Raw genomic sequence first — 17,020 nt, 5'->3', positions numbered from 1 at the left:
CAAATGTTAATACTGTATTTTTCAGACTCAGTGATTTCTTTCTTTTATGATTTTGTGTTAAAAGTGGCATGTGTTGTTTTTATAACCAGAGAAGAGCGGTACAAAGTTTTTAAGGCAGCCGGTGCTGCCCGTCAATGAAATTCCTCAGCTCTGGTCTTCTCTCGCGAAAGCGCCGTCCCCGCGCCTGCTCCCCAGCGCGTCCCCGGGGCGGTCCGGCCGGCTGGCTCCGAGGGGGAGTGCTGGAATCCCTGCGGCGGGAGGAGGCGACGGGCTCGGCGTTGCGCACACTGCCGGAGGTGGAAGGTCAGGGGAGGGACAAAGCCCTTCTCCCGTGCAGGAGCGAGATGTGAACTGCGCTGGGCGCCCGGACCCCTGGTCCAGCCCTCAGCCCTCGCGGTCGCCGCCCAGTCCGCTGTTCCACCGCCAGGTGCAAAATGCCGTGTCATTGGGAGAGTCTGCGGCCGGAGCATTGAATTACAGCTTAGCCGAGCCCGGGTAGGGCGGCGGGGGTGGAAGGTGAGCAGAAGCCCCTGTTCTCCTCGGAGCACCCGCTGACAAGCGGGCTGAGCGCAGCCGGGGCGCGGACCGAGTGGAGCCCACTGAAGCAGCCCGGGACTGGCCTGTTCCTCTTTAAGAGCCGCTGCTCTGAGCCGGGAGCCAGTGATCCAAGCCGTTCTCCCTCCGCCAGCTCTCTCCAGTGAGGGAACCCACGAGCTGCGCCTCGACCGTCCCCGACCTTCCCCAGCCCTCTCCGCGCCCTGGGCGCACTGGGCCCTGACTCCCCGCCAGTCATGCTGAGGGTCTTCATCCTCTACGCCGAGAACGTCCACACCCCGGACTCCGACATCAGCGATGCCTACTGCTCTGCGGTGTTTGCAGGTAGGAGGGGCCCGCGATCCCTCCCGGGAGGGGAGGATGGGGTCGGAGAGGAGACGCCGCGGCTCTCCATCCCGGAGAGCACTGGGACGTGAGAGGCCAGACTCCTCGCCCAGACCAGATTGACTTTGAGTGTTGCAAAAACACACACCTTCGGAGAGAGGCGACTCAGAGGGAAATTGAGGCAAGAGGGAGAGGTGGCTGAGCGGCCTGGAAGCTGAGCCCGGGTTGGGGCTAAGAGGGGCCTGGAAGACGGGGTCAGCATCTTTCCTCGCACTCTCAGGATCTCTTAAAAGAGGCCTTTCCAGGTTGTGTGCCGCAAAGCGTTTTACTGCAGGGCTCCCCGCCTCTCCCCGGAAGACTGGTGCCTGGACTATTTGTAATCCAGCTCTTCCCGCCCCCCGCCCCCCACCCCCTCCCCGCGCCCCGGCCCGGGCCTGGCGGCTCTCCTCGGCCTTCGCTCTCTATTACAGGCTGGGCCGGCAGGCAGGCGGCCACTGGGGGCAGAGGCATCGCCCATCGGTCCAGGGATCCTACCCTTGCTTTGGGCACAGGATGCGGGAAATTTAGCATGTTGGGGGTGGTAGCTCCATCATCAGATTGAGGCTACCTTGAGCAGGGGAGCCTGCTCCCCTCTCAGATTGAGACCTCCCACAGGAAGGTCTTTTCATGGTGATGAACGGCCTACTCCAGGAGGTGACGGCAGGGCCCTGTCTGCTTCTCTGCGACGCCCCTCTGGGTGGAGCCAGAGCTGGGGCCTACACAGCTGGGTCTGTGGGTTTGGAGCCATACTGAGGGAGAAGGACCAGAGGGCAGGAGTGTGGGAGCCCAGCTCCCCACCCACCCTGTGGGTTCACTCTCAGCCTCTGTTAGTTACCTGTCATGCCCTTTCTACCCCGGAGATCTGGCTACATCCCAGGCCTCTGGCAATCATAACATCGGCTGGTCCCTGGCCATCCAGCAGACATTCCCTTTCAGTTTCACAAGCTCCTGGATCTACCTGTTCCCAGACGCCCCTGTGCCCATGTGTTCCCGGACACATGCACACCTGAAGTGCATGTGACACCTGCAAGTTCCAAGGAGTAGAAACTCACAGAACGCAGGCATGTGTCCATAGCAATGTGCGCGCGCGCGCACACACACACACACACACACACACACACACACACACACACACATTCCTGGGTGTGCGATTTTGGGTTTCTCGAGGAGGAGTCGCTGAATGGGCCCTTGGCCTGGAAAGAAGTGTGCCCCAAAGGGGGTAGAAGGAGCGGGAGGTGACACGCCAGCTGTGCTCTTTTCCTAACGCGTTGCTTTGACCTGTTCTGACCAGTTTCCCACAGTTGCCTTCAGAAATGAGCTTTATCAAGGTTTCCAGGAGGAGAACGAGGGCATCAATCGGGGGCCTCCACGCTTCCTCTGAAACCTTGGCTCTGGGCAGGCCAGGCCAGTGGTTCATCTGCATGGCCCGGACTAGCAGCCTGGCTGAGGGCCCTGGGCTGAGAGCTGCAGACCTCCAGGGAGCACCATTCACTCTGTAAATAGCCCCCTGGCTGAGGGGAGGAAGGATACATTGCTGCCGGAGGGAAAACAGGCACCTTGTGCTTTAAGCAGCCACTCCCACCCCAGCACCCCTCGCCTGGCACAGGGCCCCCTGAGGGCTGAGCACCCTCTGGAGCTGTCCAGTGCACAAATGAAATGCAAGAAGGGTCACCTTGGAGCCCCTGCCTCTGTTCTCAGGGGTCTTGTCTCCTCTGGCGTCCACTCAGCCTGAACCAGATTTTCCCCCACCTTCTCTGACCACACCCCCAGCTCCCAACACCTCCCTGCAGGACAACACACTTGACTCAGCCTTCATGGCGCCCCTACCCAGACCAAGCTCAGAACCCTAGTAAGAGAAAGGAAAGAACGAATAATGAATAATGAAAGGGGAAGCACTTTCTCACCCCGGAAGTGCCTTACCTAGAGGAAATCCTATTGGTGTGGCTCCTCTCCTGTCGTCATGGAGCAAGTGCCCCATCCTGCATCCTCGCCCTGACTGAGCCCTTCCCCACATTTGTCTGTCTGCTGTCAGTCTGCAGTCCTCCCCTTGGCCTGCAGCCTGGCTCCTCTGGGTGGGCTCCCCCTTCCCTGGCGATGAACGAGGTACACTGTCTGTGCTGACTGAGAGGGTCCCCAGCCTTCGCAGGGGGCCTTCTGGATCCCCCCCACTCCCAGCCATCACAGTCACTGCCAAGCAGTCATGGGGAGCGCAGGCCCTCCCTCCCCCACCCTTGGCCACAGTCCACCTCCTTCGTGTTGGCCAAACTCCTCACTCATGTCCAAATTTGGCCTCCCTGCGGCATTCGGGCCTGCTCACCCTCCTTATCCCGACCGGGGCCAGGTTGGTGAATGATTATGCAGAAGGCTCTGTCTCAGGGACACACTCCTCAGAGCAGAACACCCTTCTGGGAAGGCTTCCCGCACCAGCTGGCCTGGACCTGGCTTTCCCAGACCTTCTGCTTTTAGGGCCCATAGACCTCCTCCTTTGGTTACCTATTTGTAATATCTCATAATTTCACACGTGCCTCCGCCCATGCATAAATCCATTTCCTGCTCACGGTAGCTTTGTAAGGCCAGTGGGCAGGGATATCATCCCCTTTTACAGATAGGCCCAGAGAAGTGCAGGGGCCTGACCAAGGTCACACAGTGGCCAAAGCACCCCTCCCACCCCCATCATCACGCCCTCTGTTGTTCTCAGCGTCCATGCTCATGAATAAGAAAGTGCTTTGGAATGCATACCATGCACTGCCCACACATGAGGCAGCCTGGGCCTGAGCCAGAACAGGGGAGGGCTGTGTGGGGGGTACCCAGCATGGGCTGAGTCAGAGTCGGGGGGAGTGCAAGGCTGCAGGGAGGGCAGTGTATGACAAATGACCCAGAGATGCAGGATTCCAATTTTGAAAAGTGTATTCATCGCAAGCAGAGAGAATAGTCATTCATTGACCACAATGTACCATTTTCAGATGCCGTTTCTTCAAAACCCCACAACGATCCTGTGAGATATATTTAACCGATACTGTGCTTACTAGGTGTAAGCGCTGTTCTAAATGGAGCTCACTTACTATGAGTTCCATCGTGTTCGAGTTGTAATCTGTACCAGGCCGTTGTATGTAGACGCTTCATCCTCCTAGCAACCATATATGGTAGCAACCATTATCACCCCCGTTCTACACTAGAAAGAGGTTCAGTCATACACTAGCAATTAGTGGAATCAGGATTCAGGCCCACACACTCTGGCTCCAGAACCCGTCTTTAACTGCTCTACCATTTCCCTCTGGTCTTAGCTCTGATTTATAAGAGACAAGCAGTAAAAGGTGGAGGGGCAGGACCCAGGTCTGGCTCACACCCCAGAGACCAGCCTCAGTCTGCACGTGGCCCCCTCACACCCTGCCTCATCTCACACATTGTCCCTGCTGCCACCCACTCTCGTTCGCCCTCAGGCCCTGACATCCCCACTCGCATTCTCTGGTCTGGAGGATGCTTTCTTATCTCAGAGGGGTCTCTGCCCCTCTGCATCACCCTCTCTGCATCTCATAGGACCAGTCACCGGTTGGCCCAGGATGCTCCCTCTGGGCAGTACTCTTGTGCTAGGCCATCTCAAGGCCTCTGTTAGGCCTGTGATGGCTATTCAGGGACTGATAAGCTAAGGCTAGGGGCATGCATCATGTAGCACTGATGTGGGCAGCCTGCAGTGGTTGTGGCAGGCACTTGGGGGCCTCTGGAAAAGGGGCACTGTAAGCATAGGCCCCAAGCTTAGCCAATCCAGTGGGGTGGAGGGGCTCAGGGGTGCAGATAGCTGGCAGCCTTGGTCACATTCCAGTGGGATGAGAGCATGGAACAAGAATGAAAGGACGGTAGCTGAGAGTGTTGGCTGTGGACCCAGACTGCCTGGGACCTTGGATTTGGAATCCCAGCACTGTCATTTTCCAGCTGTGTGTCTTTGGACAAGTTACTTAACCTCTCTGTGTCTCAGTTTCTCATCTATAAAGTGCTGATAATAATAGTACCTGCTTTGGAGGGATGATTCTGAAGCGTTTATGTGTTAATACACATATTACACTTTGAATAGTGCCTGGCACTTAAATACATGTTAACTATTTTACTATTATTATATATGTTTATATATATATTTATTATAATTATTATTATGGTTAACATGTATTGTACATGTACTAAGAAATCACTGCACACATCCAGAAAGCCTTTCACTATCTTTTTTGCCTGGTCCGGCCTATCACCAGCTCTGTTGGTTCATCTACTGTCCTCCAGACTGGGCACAATGTGCTGAGGAGTGAGTGGCCATCCCCTCGGCCCCAAGGGACCCTGGTCCTGTCTCCTCTGGCTGCTCCCCCCGCACCCCCCGGAGCAGTCGCTTCTGAGGCCAAGACATATGTCCACTTGCCTGCCGGCTGGCTGTGACCCTCACCATTGGGCTAGATCTTTCTTGGAAAAGTGACTCCCTGAGCCCACAAACCTTCTCAGTCCCTCTCCCCAGGCCAAAATCTGTTTCTTTCTTTTCTTTTTTTTTTTTACATCTTTATTGGAGTATAATTGCTTTACAATGGTGTGTTAGTTTCTGCTTTATAACAAAGTGAATCAGTTATACATAGACATATGTTCCCATATCTCTTCCCTCTTGCGTCTCCCTCCCTCCCACCCTCCCTATCCCACCCCTATTTCTTTCTTTACTTCCTGCATGCTGGTCTCTTTCCAGATTGGTTCATTAGGCTGAAGTGTTAGCAAGAAGAGCACTAACATCTATTGTGTACCTACTGTGCGCCAGGTAGGCACTGGACTGGAAACTTTAGTGTTTGCTGTAATCCTCCTAACAGCTCTGTGAAGTAGCATTCTCTCGATTTCACAGAAGTGGAAACAGACTCTGAAAGGTCAAATCTCACGTCTTGGGACACATGGCTAGAAAAGGGTGCACTGGGATGGACGCAGGGCCATCTGATTGTTCCTGCTATGGGAGAGTTCTTCCCAGGCAGTCGGTCACATGACCATGGCCATAACCAGAATCACTGCTGTATGTGCAGTCTACACCCCGACACCCCTGGTAGACACGTGACTGCCTCTCTAATCCCAGCTGGTCGGATTGGGATATCCTTGGGACACAAATTCTTCAATGAATGTGAGCGGGGAGGGCAGGAGGAGGCATTGGACCATCCTTACTCCTGTAAGTTTTTGGACTTTGGCAGGTGTGCCCTGAGGAATCCTGTAAGCTCACATGCAGAGTGTTCGTCTCCAGGTTGGTGTTATTGGAAGCAGAGGGCAAGGTTTATTTGCTTCCTGGATACCCCATGTCAGGCCTTGGGAAAAAACAAGGCCCCAGACATTAGGAGAACTGAGCCAGAGGAGGCCAACTCCAAAAGCAAGAAGGGGCTCTCCTTGAAGTATCTCCCCCTTGACTGGCAGGGAGGAAGGACCCCATCTAGGTGACAGAAGAGGGTCACAAACCCACATGCCCATGGGAGCATGGCAGGTGGCGTAACTAAGGCCAGAGGGAGAAGCGCATGCATATTGGGTGAGTGGTAGCGAGTAGGGCGAGCCGAGATGCATGCTCCCGGCTGCAGGCGCCAGAGAGTCAGTGTTAGGCAGAAAATTAGGGATCGTGTGCCAGCTTCTCTGATTTTTCAAGGGATGCTATAAATCCAGATCTCCTTATGGTTAAAGTACAATTTTGTTATAAAACATTGTGTTGATCAAAGACAGCAGGTCTATGTGCTGGATGTGTCCCAGGGGACACCAGTGGCAGCATCTGATGGTGTTTTGTTTAATCTGGGAGACCTTGGTTCTTGGACTCTCCAGGGAACAGGCAGCCAGTCTCCTCTCACTTGAGATTATCAGTCAGCACCTATCCATGACTACACCGATGGGGTAACAGGGGAGAGCCTTAGTCCCTTCCCCACCTTACCTCTTTTAGCTCTGAAATGTCTGTTGCGCTTAACATGAAATTGTAAGTAAAAACTGGGCTTGCTATGCAAATTCAGCTTCAAAGCAGGTCCCCTTGAGGCAGGAGATAGATGATCCCCAGGCTAAACGGCTGGAGTTTGTCCCCTGTGGACAGAGACTCCAAACAGCAGGAGGGAGGAGAAGCTAAGCCCTGCCCAGATAAGGGATAGAAGACCACATAGTCCTCATTCTCAGAAGTCAAGGAGACCTTCCCAACTACACACACACAGAAAAGCTCCTTGGAGGTCAAAAAGGGAGGGGGCGCCACCCCATAGTAAGTGATGTCAACCTACCCGTAGGCCTATTCTCTAGAATCCATCTTGGCTAAGAGATGCGCACACACACAGAGGAGGACGCTGAGATATACCAAATATGGACTCAGAACCAGCAAAGCAAGATGACTGGCCAAAGGAAACCCAGAAGAAATGCCCCATAAAGGTCATTCAAACTACCACAACGGCGCGACTCTCTCTCTGAGCCCGCCCGTGTGTCTACCCACACGTACTCTTTTTCCTCCTAATAAACACTTTACTTGTTTCACTACTCTCCGTTTCTTTGTGGAAATTCATTTTCTTGTCACTGGCCACCGGTCTAGTGGCTAGGATTCAGTGCTCTCACTGCCGTGGCCTGACTTCAATCTCTGGCCGGGAGCTGAAATCCTGCTTCAAGCCGCTGCAGGCCGAGGACACCCGAGACCACCCTTACCCACTTGCTACCCAACAGTGGCTCCTAAGCTGGCCTTGTCCCCTTTGCAGTGGGGCTGGAGTTTTCCGGGATGCCGAGGAGCCGCCCTTACCTGGGGCCTTAGGTAGGATGCAGACCTGGCTGTTGGCTAGCGAGCCCTAACTGATTGTGGGGGGCACGATGGTCTCTCTCACTCACATAATGGTTGATGTGTAGGCAGCCCAGGCTGGTAAAGTTCTGACCCGCAGGGCTGTCCAGGCCCCCGGATCCTTTCTGTCTTGTTTCTCTGCTATCCCCCGTGGTCCCTTTGACAACATGGTTGGTGTGGTGGATACTGTACTTGGCTCTCCAGTGTCCCTTCCACACCATGATGAGGCTGAGCCAGTGGTTCTCAAAGAGGATAGTACTGTCCCCTTGGGGGAATTTTGGATATGATGATTTGGGATATGTTTTCACTGCAGCCTGGGCAGGACACACATAGCCCTCCTGCTCATATCGCATCGGTCATCACCTGGTTTCCTGGCCACATCTAGCTCTGAGGGAGTTCTGGGAAATGTAGTCTATTTATGTGGGTGACCATGCTTCCAGGTCAATCTCCTTGGAACATTTCTATGGCAGGAGGGGAGAACATCTTTTTTTTTTTTTTTTTTTTTTTTTTTGCAGTACCTGGGCCTCTCACTGTTGTGACTTCTCCCGTTGCGGAGCACAGGCTCTGGACGCGCAGGCTCAGCGGCTCACGGGCCCAGCCGCTCCGCGGCATGTGGGATCTTCCCAGACCGAGGCATGAGCCCACGTCCCCTGCATTGGCAGGAGGACTCTCAACCACTGCGCCACCAGGGAAGCCCCGGGAGAACATCTTTGAGGGGGCCAAGTTGAGGTCTCAGCACACTGTCCGCAAGAGCTGCATTCCTGTTGCAAGTCCCCTTGGGAGGAAGCCCCCTTGAGCACCGGCCCCAGGATGACATCCCCAAGGGAAGAGTCAGCCATCCTATCAGGGAGAAGTGAAGGGCAGCCAGGCTGGGAAGTTGGAAGTTGGGATGGGAAAAGAGGCCTCAGGAAGTGTCCAGGGCTCAGGCCACCAGCTGAGCAGGAGTGTGGAGACCCTGTTCCTTGGACATAAGCCAAGTGTTTGCAAAGGTCCCTTGGAATATTCCTCTGGAAATATTAGATATGCCCCTACAGATTTCCTGTGCCCCCTCTGACCGATTAGAGCAGGGCTAGGGGGCAGGGTGTGGTGTGCTGGGGAAGGCAGCAACGTCAGGAATTATTGTGATGGTAAAAACTATCCTCGATCATCAGATCTAAAATTGCCCCTAGGGGGCAGTACTACCCTCTTTGAGAACAGCACCCTTCACATCACAGGGTGGAAGGGACACTGGGGAGCCAAGTACAATGTCCATCACACCAACCCCAGGCCAGCCCTTCTATCCACCGGGAACACCTGGCTGCCTGAGACAGACTGGGGCTCTCCCCTCATCGACCGACTCCACCATCTAGCTAGACATCAAACCAGCACTTAAACAAATAGTTACTGCTTCCAGTTGGGACAAGCGCTAAGAAGGAAAAGCGTTGCTGTGCAGTTGTTTGCCAGAGGACCCAGCCTAGACCAGGAGGTCAGAGGCTTCCCACGGAAGTGATGAAGCCTGAAGAGTGAGTGGGGGTGGCCCTTTAAGAGAGGGGGGAAGGCAGGTGCAGGTGGAGGTGACAGCAGAGCTTGGAGGGAGTTTGGAGGGAGCTCAGCATGTTCCAGAAACTGAGAAGTGAGGGGCTGAGGGGTCTTACCTTGTATGCAGAGGAAAGGGAGCCGGGCTTTATTCCAAGAGCATGGCAGGCCTTGGAGGGATTTTACGAGGGGAAAGACATGATTATATTTAAGATCACTTGGCTCCTGTGTGGATAATGGACCAGAGGTGACCAGCTAAGAGGCAGCCCAGGCAGGAGAGGGTGGTGGTGGAAATGCCTTGGTGGAGGTACTTGGATGCTGTGGGCACATAGATGGTACCAAAGTCAGTAAGGATGACTTAGGCTGCAAGTAAGTGAAATCCTACCTCAAAAAGACTTTAATAATAAACAGTCTTAAAGTGATTTTTTTTTTTTTTTTGAAGTACGCGGGCCTCTCACTGTTGTGGCCTCTCCCGTTGCGGAGCACAGGCTCCGGACGCGCAGGCTCAGCGGCCATGGCTCACGGGCCCAGCCGCTCCGCGGCATGTGGGATCTTCCCGGACCGGGGCACGAACCCGTGTACCCCTGCATCGGCAGGTGGACTCTCAACCACTGTGCCACCAGGGAAGCCCTTAAAGTGGTTTTGATTCCTGATACAAGTCCTCTTGGGAGGAATTTCTGTTAGTACCACGCCACAGTATGATCCAGAGACCTGGTGGACTCTGGGCATATACAGTGGACAGCTCCACAGTCACCCTGGACCCAGGCTGACTCCATTTTTCTCTCTGGTCTGCCGTCCTTGGTGTCTGCTACATCTTAGAGCTGGCCGGCAATTTGATCTACATGCTTCCTTATTCTCAGGAAGCAGGAGAGGAAGTTGGGCTTGTCCATTCACGGAGGATAAGTTATCCCTCCAGGAGAACAACTCGGGACATATGCCATCGCTGGACCAATAGCTATTGCCAGGAGATGGTCTCAGATAGGTCAGGATCTGGAGCTAGGGCTGGGGGTAGTACCCGAATAGTCGGGTTCTGCTGAGAGAGAGGAAGTTTGGATGTTGGAGAGGAAGTAAATGTCCAGCTCATCGTGAGGGTTAGTGGGGTCACCCAGGGAGAGTGGTAGAGTCAGGAGGAAGAGGGCGCAAGCCAGCTAGAGAAGGTGCAGCCTTTAAGGTTGGGGAGAGGACAGCCTCAGACTTGTCATCGAGTGGGTGAGGGGGTAGGATCTAGTGCCCAAGTGCCCAGCGGGGCTTAGGAGTACGAATGATTCGTTTATAACAGCAGGAGAAAGAGCAAAAGATTTGGGTGCAGAAGCTGACGGGAGTTAGGAGGCGGGGAGCCTGAGGAAGTTCTCTACTTTGCATATAAAAAGCAAACTGAGAGCGAGGATGGTGATGGGGTGTTGTGGGTTTGGGGAGAGAAAAGTATGAAATAGCTGTCTAGGAGAGAGGGAGATTGAAGAGGCTGTGGACATGTAGTAGTTCCCTATCAGCACTCAGGATCCACCAGAGTCAGGGGTGGGAAATAACAGGTGAGACCAGCAGGCTAGCTGTGTTATTCTCCAACACCTTTAGTGCTTAGCGGGCTGGCGTGGAGTAGGCAGGGCTGGATTTCACCACGTTGCTGTTTAGCCACCTGAAAATGCTGGATCTTCAAAACAAGCGAAGAGAAAGAGAGCTGTGATCTTGTGCAGCAGAATGACGATAACTAGTCACTGAATTGCGGCTGAGTGAGGAAGCTAGTGAGGACCTGGGAGGTGGGAGGAGGGACAGTGCCTGTCGGGTGCTCGGTGCTGCAATGTAGGGGTATGGAGGTGAGAAGCCACCTGTGGCCAAGAAGTTCATCAGCTGGAAAGGAACCAGACGTAACACAGGAACGCACGCTAAAGGCTGTCACCACTCGAGGCTCACGCTCTAGGCAATTCCCCTCATGGTGAGGGCGAGGGGACCTAGAGATTGCTTTTGGGGATGTGGCAGGGTACCGAGTGGGCAGGATGCAGACCTCCGCCTCCGGAGGCGGGTGACCCCAGACTGCTCTGGAGAAGGCTCAGAGGCTCTTCGCGAGAGTTCGAGCGTCGGAGTCTCTCGGACCTCCGGGGCACCGAGGGCGGTCGAGGGGGAAGGTGGGCCGAGGCGAGCGGCGTGGGCGCCAGGGGCTCAGGGCGCAGCGCGCGTTTGGCCGCTCGGCCCTCTCCTCCTCTAGCGCTCGCAGCGCTTGCAGTTTCCCGCGGACACACTCTGGTCTCTGAAGCCCCGTTTCCCCCACCTCCCGCCTTCGCACCCAGTTGCCCCTGGGCGCTTCGGGCAGGAGAGCAGTGGAAACGAGGTCGGCCTTGGTGCGCTCGGGGCCCGGGCGCGCTGGCTGGGCGGGCAACCGGGACGGTGCGGGCTCCCGCTAGCAGGCGGGCGGGCGACGCTTCCCAGCTGCGTAGCCGAGCCGTGCGCCCCGCGTCAGCTGCGCTTCCATTCCTGGCGGGGGCGGGGACCCGCGGAGGGGACCAGCGCCCCCGCCGGCGCCAGGCTGACCCCTGGCCCGCCCCGCCCTCCGCGGGCAGGGCGGATCCGGACCCGGGCCGGAGGGGAGGGTCCACCCAGTGGGTGTCCGGTGTCCTCGCCGCGGCCTCTCTCAGGCGCCGGGACTTCTCCCGCGGAGGCGACAGCTCGCTCCCCTCTGGTGCGGCTGCCTCGGAGCCGAGCGCTTGCTCGGTGGGGGCCGGCCGAACCATGCTGAGCTGCCAGCTGGTGAGGGCCAGCAACCTCCCCAGTGTGAAGAAGGACCGGCGCAGCGACCCGGTCGCCAGCCTGACTTTCCGAGGTGAGAGCCCCGTGGCCGTGGCGCCCGTGCGCCCGCGCCACCGACTCTGCGCGCGCACCGCCGGGTCTGCCGCCCCGGCTCCGGCGCTAACTGTAGTCCAAGCCATAGTTTCCTCCCCGTCAGCAAGGACAGAAATCTCAGAGAAATTTCGGTCCTATCTTCTGCCGAGGAGACGAGGAGGATGCAACCGAGCACGATAAATGCCACAGTGTTCAGAAATTTTGGAAAACCGGAAGTGCCATAACAGGTCGACAGTTAACACTTTTCTAAGACAGAAGCCCAGAGGGAATAACGTGCGAGCCCTTAGCGGGCAGTGATGAGGGCGGGGTTGGAGGATGGGTGCGGAAGAGAGAGGAATAGGATCGCTTAAAAACTGGGTGTGGAGACCGTGAAAGTTGTGTCTTGATTTCATTCATTCATTCGTCCATCTTTCTTCAGCACTGGCCATATTGAATCGGCCGTGTCTCAGTTGGGAGGAAAAGGGATAGAATAGAGCGGATGTAGCCTTGATACAAAAAATTTTGAGAGTTCAAGGAAGTTTTTTAAATGCAAAGAGCCTAAACACCTGCCTGTGGTACTTAGACCAGAGAGGGTCTCTCTGTTTGGGGCAAACACCCCAAAGGACTCAAACCCCGCCCCCTTCTCACCAGGCACCCTTAACTCCCGCCTCAAGGCAGACATTCCCACGGGAGGAGGTATCTCAGGAGGGGAAAGGGAAGAGGAAGGATCTGTCAAAATTAAGAGAAGGAACAATGGCAGTGAGTCAGGACCCCGGTTCTACAAAGAAAGATAATTAAGGAAAGGGAGAGGGTTTTCCTCTTACCACGAGGTGTATCCTGTGGTTTTGTGGAATTCAAAAACGTGTGCGGCGCAAAAGGTGGTCAAACGGAGAGGGACAAGTGGCTGGTGTTTTCAGGAGGTTAGAAAAAGGTGGGAACACCAAGGGGGCTCTTTAGCTCTGACCCACGATCGCCATCTTCTCCCCAAGCACCCCAAAATGATGATAACCATAGATGAAAGACACAGTTTGGCAAAGTGAGAACTAACTGTAGCTTTTATTCTTTGATGTGTGACCATTTACATTTTATTCCTCTTTTGAAAAGTGTGAGTCGAAACAGTTTAGAAAACTCTTCTGTTTTCATTAATTGGTGATATTCCTGGGTGCCTACTATGAAATGCAGCATCCAGACAAGGTCCCTAGTTCTCCCTTAGGTTCAGATTCTGCTTAAGCCATTCTTGTGTGGAAATTATGGGGCCAACACTGGCTGGGAAAGAAGCTCCCCAAGGACCCTGAGCCCAGGGCCCTTCATCAGCCTAGGTCTCTTAGATGCTTCGGACTTCTTTTGCATCTGTTCACCACTCTCTTTCCCTGGTTCTCTAACGGTTTTGTGGTAGCTACTAATCTCCCCATTCTGCAGACAAGGAAATGGAAACCTGGGGAAGTGTCCTGGTCATGGCAGGGAATGCTTGGAGCGGGCAGTGCCCTTGAGTCCAAATCAATTGAGGTCCCTCTTGGCTGTTGCTCCAGCCCAGGTACCCCAAGCACATGCACCTGCTGTCCTCTCCCCATCTCTGCATTCCCCTCCCTTTATAATGCCTTACTATTTATTTGCACTGACAAGCTCCTAGCAAAACTGCAATATAATGGAATGTACCATCTCCAGCTGTTCAAAGTCTATTTAACTTTCAAAGCCCAGCTACAATGCCACCTTCTCCAGGAAGGCACCCAGGATTCCCCTGGGTATCATTAGTCTCTCCTCTCGTAATGCACAGCACCTTGTTAGGTCTGCTAGTGCACTTGCCCCAGCTGGGCTGTGCTCAGTACTTTGCTCCGTAATTAGGATCGCAGGACTCCTTGAGGGCAGCATCTCGTCCTATTCATCAGGATGCCTGGGGCTGAGAGCAAACTGGTGGTACTCTCTGGTGTGTGCCCTTTGTGGCCCAGTTACTCACCATCTTCCAGATGTGCCTGGGAGTCTCAACAGTCTGAGGCAATGGTTTTCATGTTTTACTGTGCCTGAGAATCTTCTGGCGATTGTGCTTGAAAGACAGATTCCTGGGTCCTATCCATAGAGGTTCTGATGCAGCAGGTTTAAGTGACCTAAGAATTAGCATTTCCATACCTGATGCAGGCCATTTTGGAACCACGTCTTGAGAGAAATTGATGTAAGATGTGGTGAAAGGTGAAATTAATGTGACCTCCCCCACCTGACAGGGGTATTCATGCTGGACTTTGGGGCTGAGTTGATGCTTAGGGAAAGGGGCTGTTAGAATCAGACCCAGAATTTACAGATCATCTAGCTTGGGGTACTCAACCCCGGTTGCACATCAGAATTGCGTGGAGAGCTTTCAGAAAAAACACTGCCAAACTCCCGGTCCCTCCTCTCTTGAAGCAAAACTTCTGGGGTGAGGGGCCCAGATATAGGTGTTTCCAAAAAATCTCCAAATGTACAGAAAGCGCAATCAGGGGTGAGAAGCCTTGTCGGAACACATCATGGCACAGAGGGGACTGGACTGCTTGCAGGGAAGTCTCCGCACTGTGTGCTGGGCTCCCACTCGGAGCGGAGCCCGAGGAGCATGGGCCTGGCCAGGCCCACTTGTCTCACAGTTGTTCCGGGCATTCCAGGCTCAGATGTAATTTCAGGACCTGCCTCCCAAAATAGACTATGAGCTCTGGGAGGCTGGACTCTGAGGGCCCTTTTATGTGTTCCCTCTCTCAGGTCTTTAGGATAGAGGTTTTTAATGAATACTTATCATCCCTTTGTTCTTGTATTAATTATTTAGTTAGCGTGACTAACTACCGTGAGTACCTGGGCCATGGTGGAGATTTTTGACTGACCATCTGCGTGAATGGGCAGCTTCATTTCCTATAGCATTTAATGAGCTGGACTTCTCTTCTGCCCTGCCCATTTCCCACCCTCTAATGTCATGATTTACATCCCTTCATTCATGCATTTAGTTCATTGAACAAATACTTATTGAGCACCTACTACATGCTGGGTGCTGTTCGAGGGGCTGGGGATGCATCCAAGAACAAAACCAGATCCCTGTTCCCTTCGAGCTCAAACATCTTATTTCCTTGAAGTTTGGGTCTCCTGTGCCCCCACTTAGTGACTTTCTACCCTGCTTCCTCCAGGCTCACCAGCCAGAACCCGAGTCATTACTGCCCCTTCCCTTTCCCTTCTCCCATCAGTCCTCTCTTCCTCCCCGTGTCTCTCCAGTCGCTCTCTCTCCCTTCCCCCCTCCCCTCTCATCTATCTCCTGGGGAATCTTATAGAACCATCTGTAGGTGGGCCCACCTGACTTACCTGTATAGGGAAGGTGAGCTGCAAGGACACCAGACTCTTTGAATCTAGCTTTTTGAATATTAAAAGTTACTTTAGGGCTTCCCTGGTGGCGCAGTGGTTGAGAGTCCGCCTGCCGATGCAGGGGACGCAGGTTCGTGCCCCGGTCCGAGAGGATCCCACGTGCCGCGGCGGAGCGGCTGGGCCCGTGAGCCATGGCCACTAAGCCTGCGTGTCCGGAGGCTGTGCTCCGCAACGGGAGAGGCAGGCCCGCGAACCGCAAAAAAAAAAAAAAAAAAAAAAAAAATTACTTTAAAGCATGGAAAATAGCCTGTTTTCTTTAGGTGAACGTAACATGTACTCAATGTAAAAAAGGATGAGACAAAAGTGAAAAGTAGCCCCCTATCCTTATACTTCAAATTAACTTGTCAACAATTTGACGTATTTCCTCCAAGATTCTTTTTTCTTTTTTTTTTTAAAGCAATTTTAGTGTGAAATTTAACACCTAAGTAAGTACATAATATATAAATGTACGCTTTAATGCAGTTGTTCTCAGTTGGCGATTTTGTTCCTCGGGACATTTGGCAATGTCTGGAGACCTTTTGGGTTGTCACCGCTGGGTGGGAATGAGGTACTATTGGCATCTACTGTGGGTAGAGGCCAGGGATAATGCTAAACGTCCTACAGTGCACAAGACAGCTCCACGACACCCGCAACAATGACTTATCCATCCCCAGAAGCTAACACGGCCAAGGTTGAGGAACCCTGCTTTAATGGATAAATTATGAAGGGAACACCCATGTCTGTCACTCAGGTCAAGGAATTGAACCTTACCGGTCCTACCCCTCCACCAGAAGTCCCTAGACCCCTTGCCTTCCTCCCTAGAGATGATCCCATCCAGATATCTTTTTTCCAGATGTTTGCATATTTACATTTTCACTCAGTAAGAAGCCAAGGGCATTTTTGTATCAGTAAATATCCTCTGCACACCTTCTAAGTTTTATTTTATTACATAGATGCACCATAATTCAGTTAATCAACCCCCTATTAAGGAATATTTAGGTTGTATCAATTTTTTAATATTTATATCCAAAGCTTAAATTATACTGTCACTATGAGAAATATCCTGGTGACTAAATCTTTGCCCACTTATTTAACTATTTCCTTTTGGTAAATACTGGAAGTGGCGTTGCTGTGTCAGAGGTTATAGACATATTTAAGGCTTTGCCACATTTCCCAAATTGCTATCCTGACAGTCTGTACGAACTTTATCTTCCCATTAGCTGAGTTTGAGGGCTTACTTTCTTATAATTCTGCTAACACAAAGCATTATCATGCAAATTTTTAACAATTTTTTAGGTTCAAATAGTATTTGTGACCTTTCGATGTTATTGCCTATTTACATTTATTTCTTACTGAATTGCTTTTTAATTTGCCCAGTTTGGGAGGGAAGAGATGTTTGTCTTTTTCTTCATTAGTTGTGAGTCCTCTTTACATATTAAGGACATTAAGATGTTGTCATAGATGTTTAAAATATCTTCCCCAGTTCTAATTGGCCTTTTGAGTTTAAAGACTACCCCTCCTTGAGAGCATTCCATCACAGCCAGCATATCCACCTGCCACCACCCCTTCCTGACTACTCATTTTCTGGAAAGTATGCTTTCAGTTAAGATTTAGAAAATTGAGATCGAGGTGGGAGTTCTTGAG

The 17,020-nt window shown here is 53.1% G+C and overlaps 1 protein-coding gene across 28 annotated transcripts in view; it reads left to right on the top strand.

Annotated features, from left to right (window-relative positions):
* The first annotated feature begins 277 nt into the window (after positions 1-277).
* DYSF (dysferlin) overlaps positions 278-17,020 on the top strand; it is a 222,195-nt gene continuing 205,452 nt past the window's right edge. For 5 of the 28 annotated variants that reach the window (XM_033838306.2, XM_073791267.1, XM_073791265.1 and 2 more), the window contains exon 1: positions 11,779-12,029. In XM_033838306.2, coding sequence (XP_033694197.1) covers positions 11,939-12,029 — 91 coding nt within the window. In that variant the 5' untranslated portion in view covers positions 11,779-11,938. Of the gene's footprint in view, positions 880-11,777; positions 12,030-17,020 lie in introns of those variants that run through there. The other 23 variants (XM_033838329.2, XM_033838322.2, XM_033838316.2 and 20 more) reach the window with 11 other exon arrangements.

Source organism: Tursiops truncatus, chromosome 14 (assembly GCF_011762595.2).
Source record: "Tursiops truncatus isolate mTurTru1 chromosome 14, mTurTru1.mat.Y, whole genome shotgun sequence".
NCBI classification, from domain to species: Eukaryota; Metazoa; Chordata; class Mammalia; order Artiodactyla; family Delphinidae; genus Tursiops; species Tursiops truncatus.
Note: the sequence above shows the minus strand (reverse complement) of the source record. Positions and strands in the feature narration are given on the sequence as shown.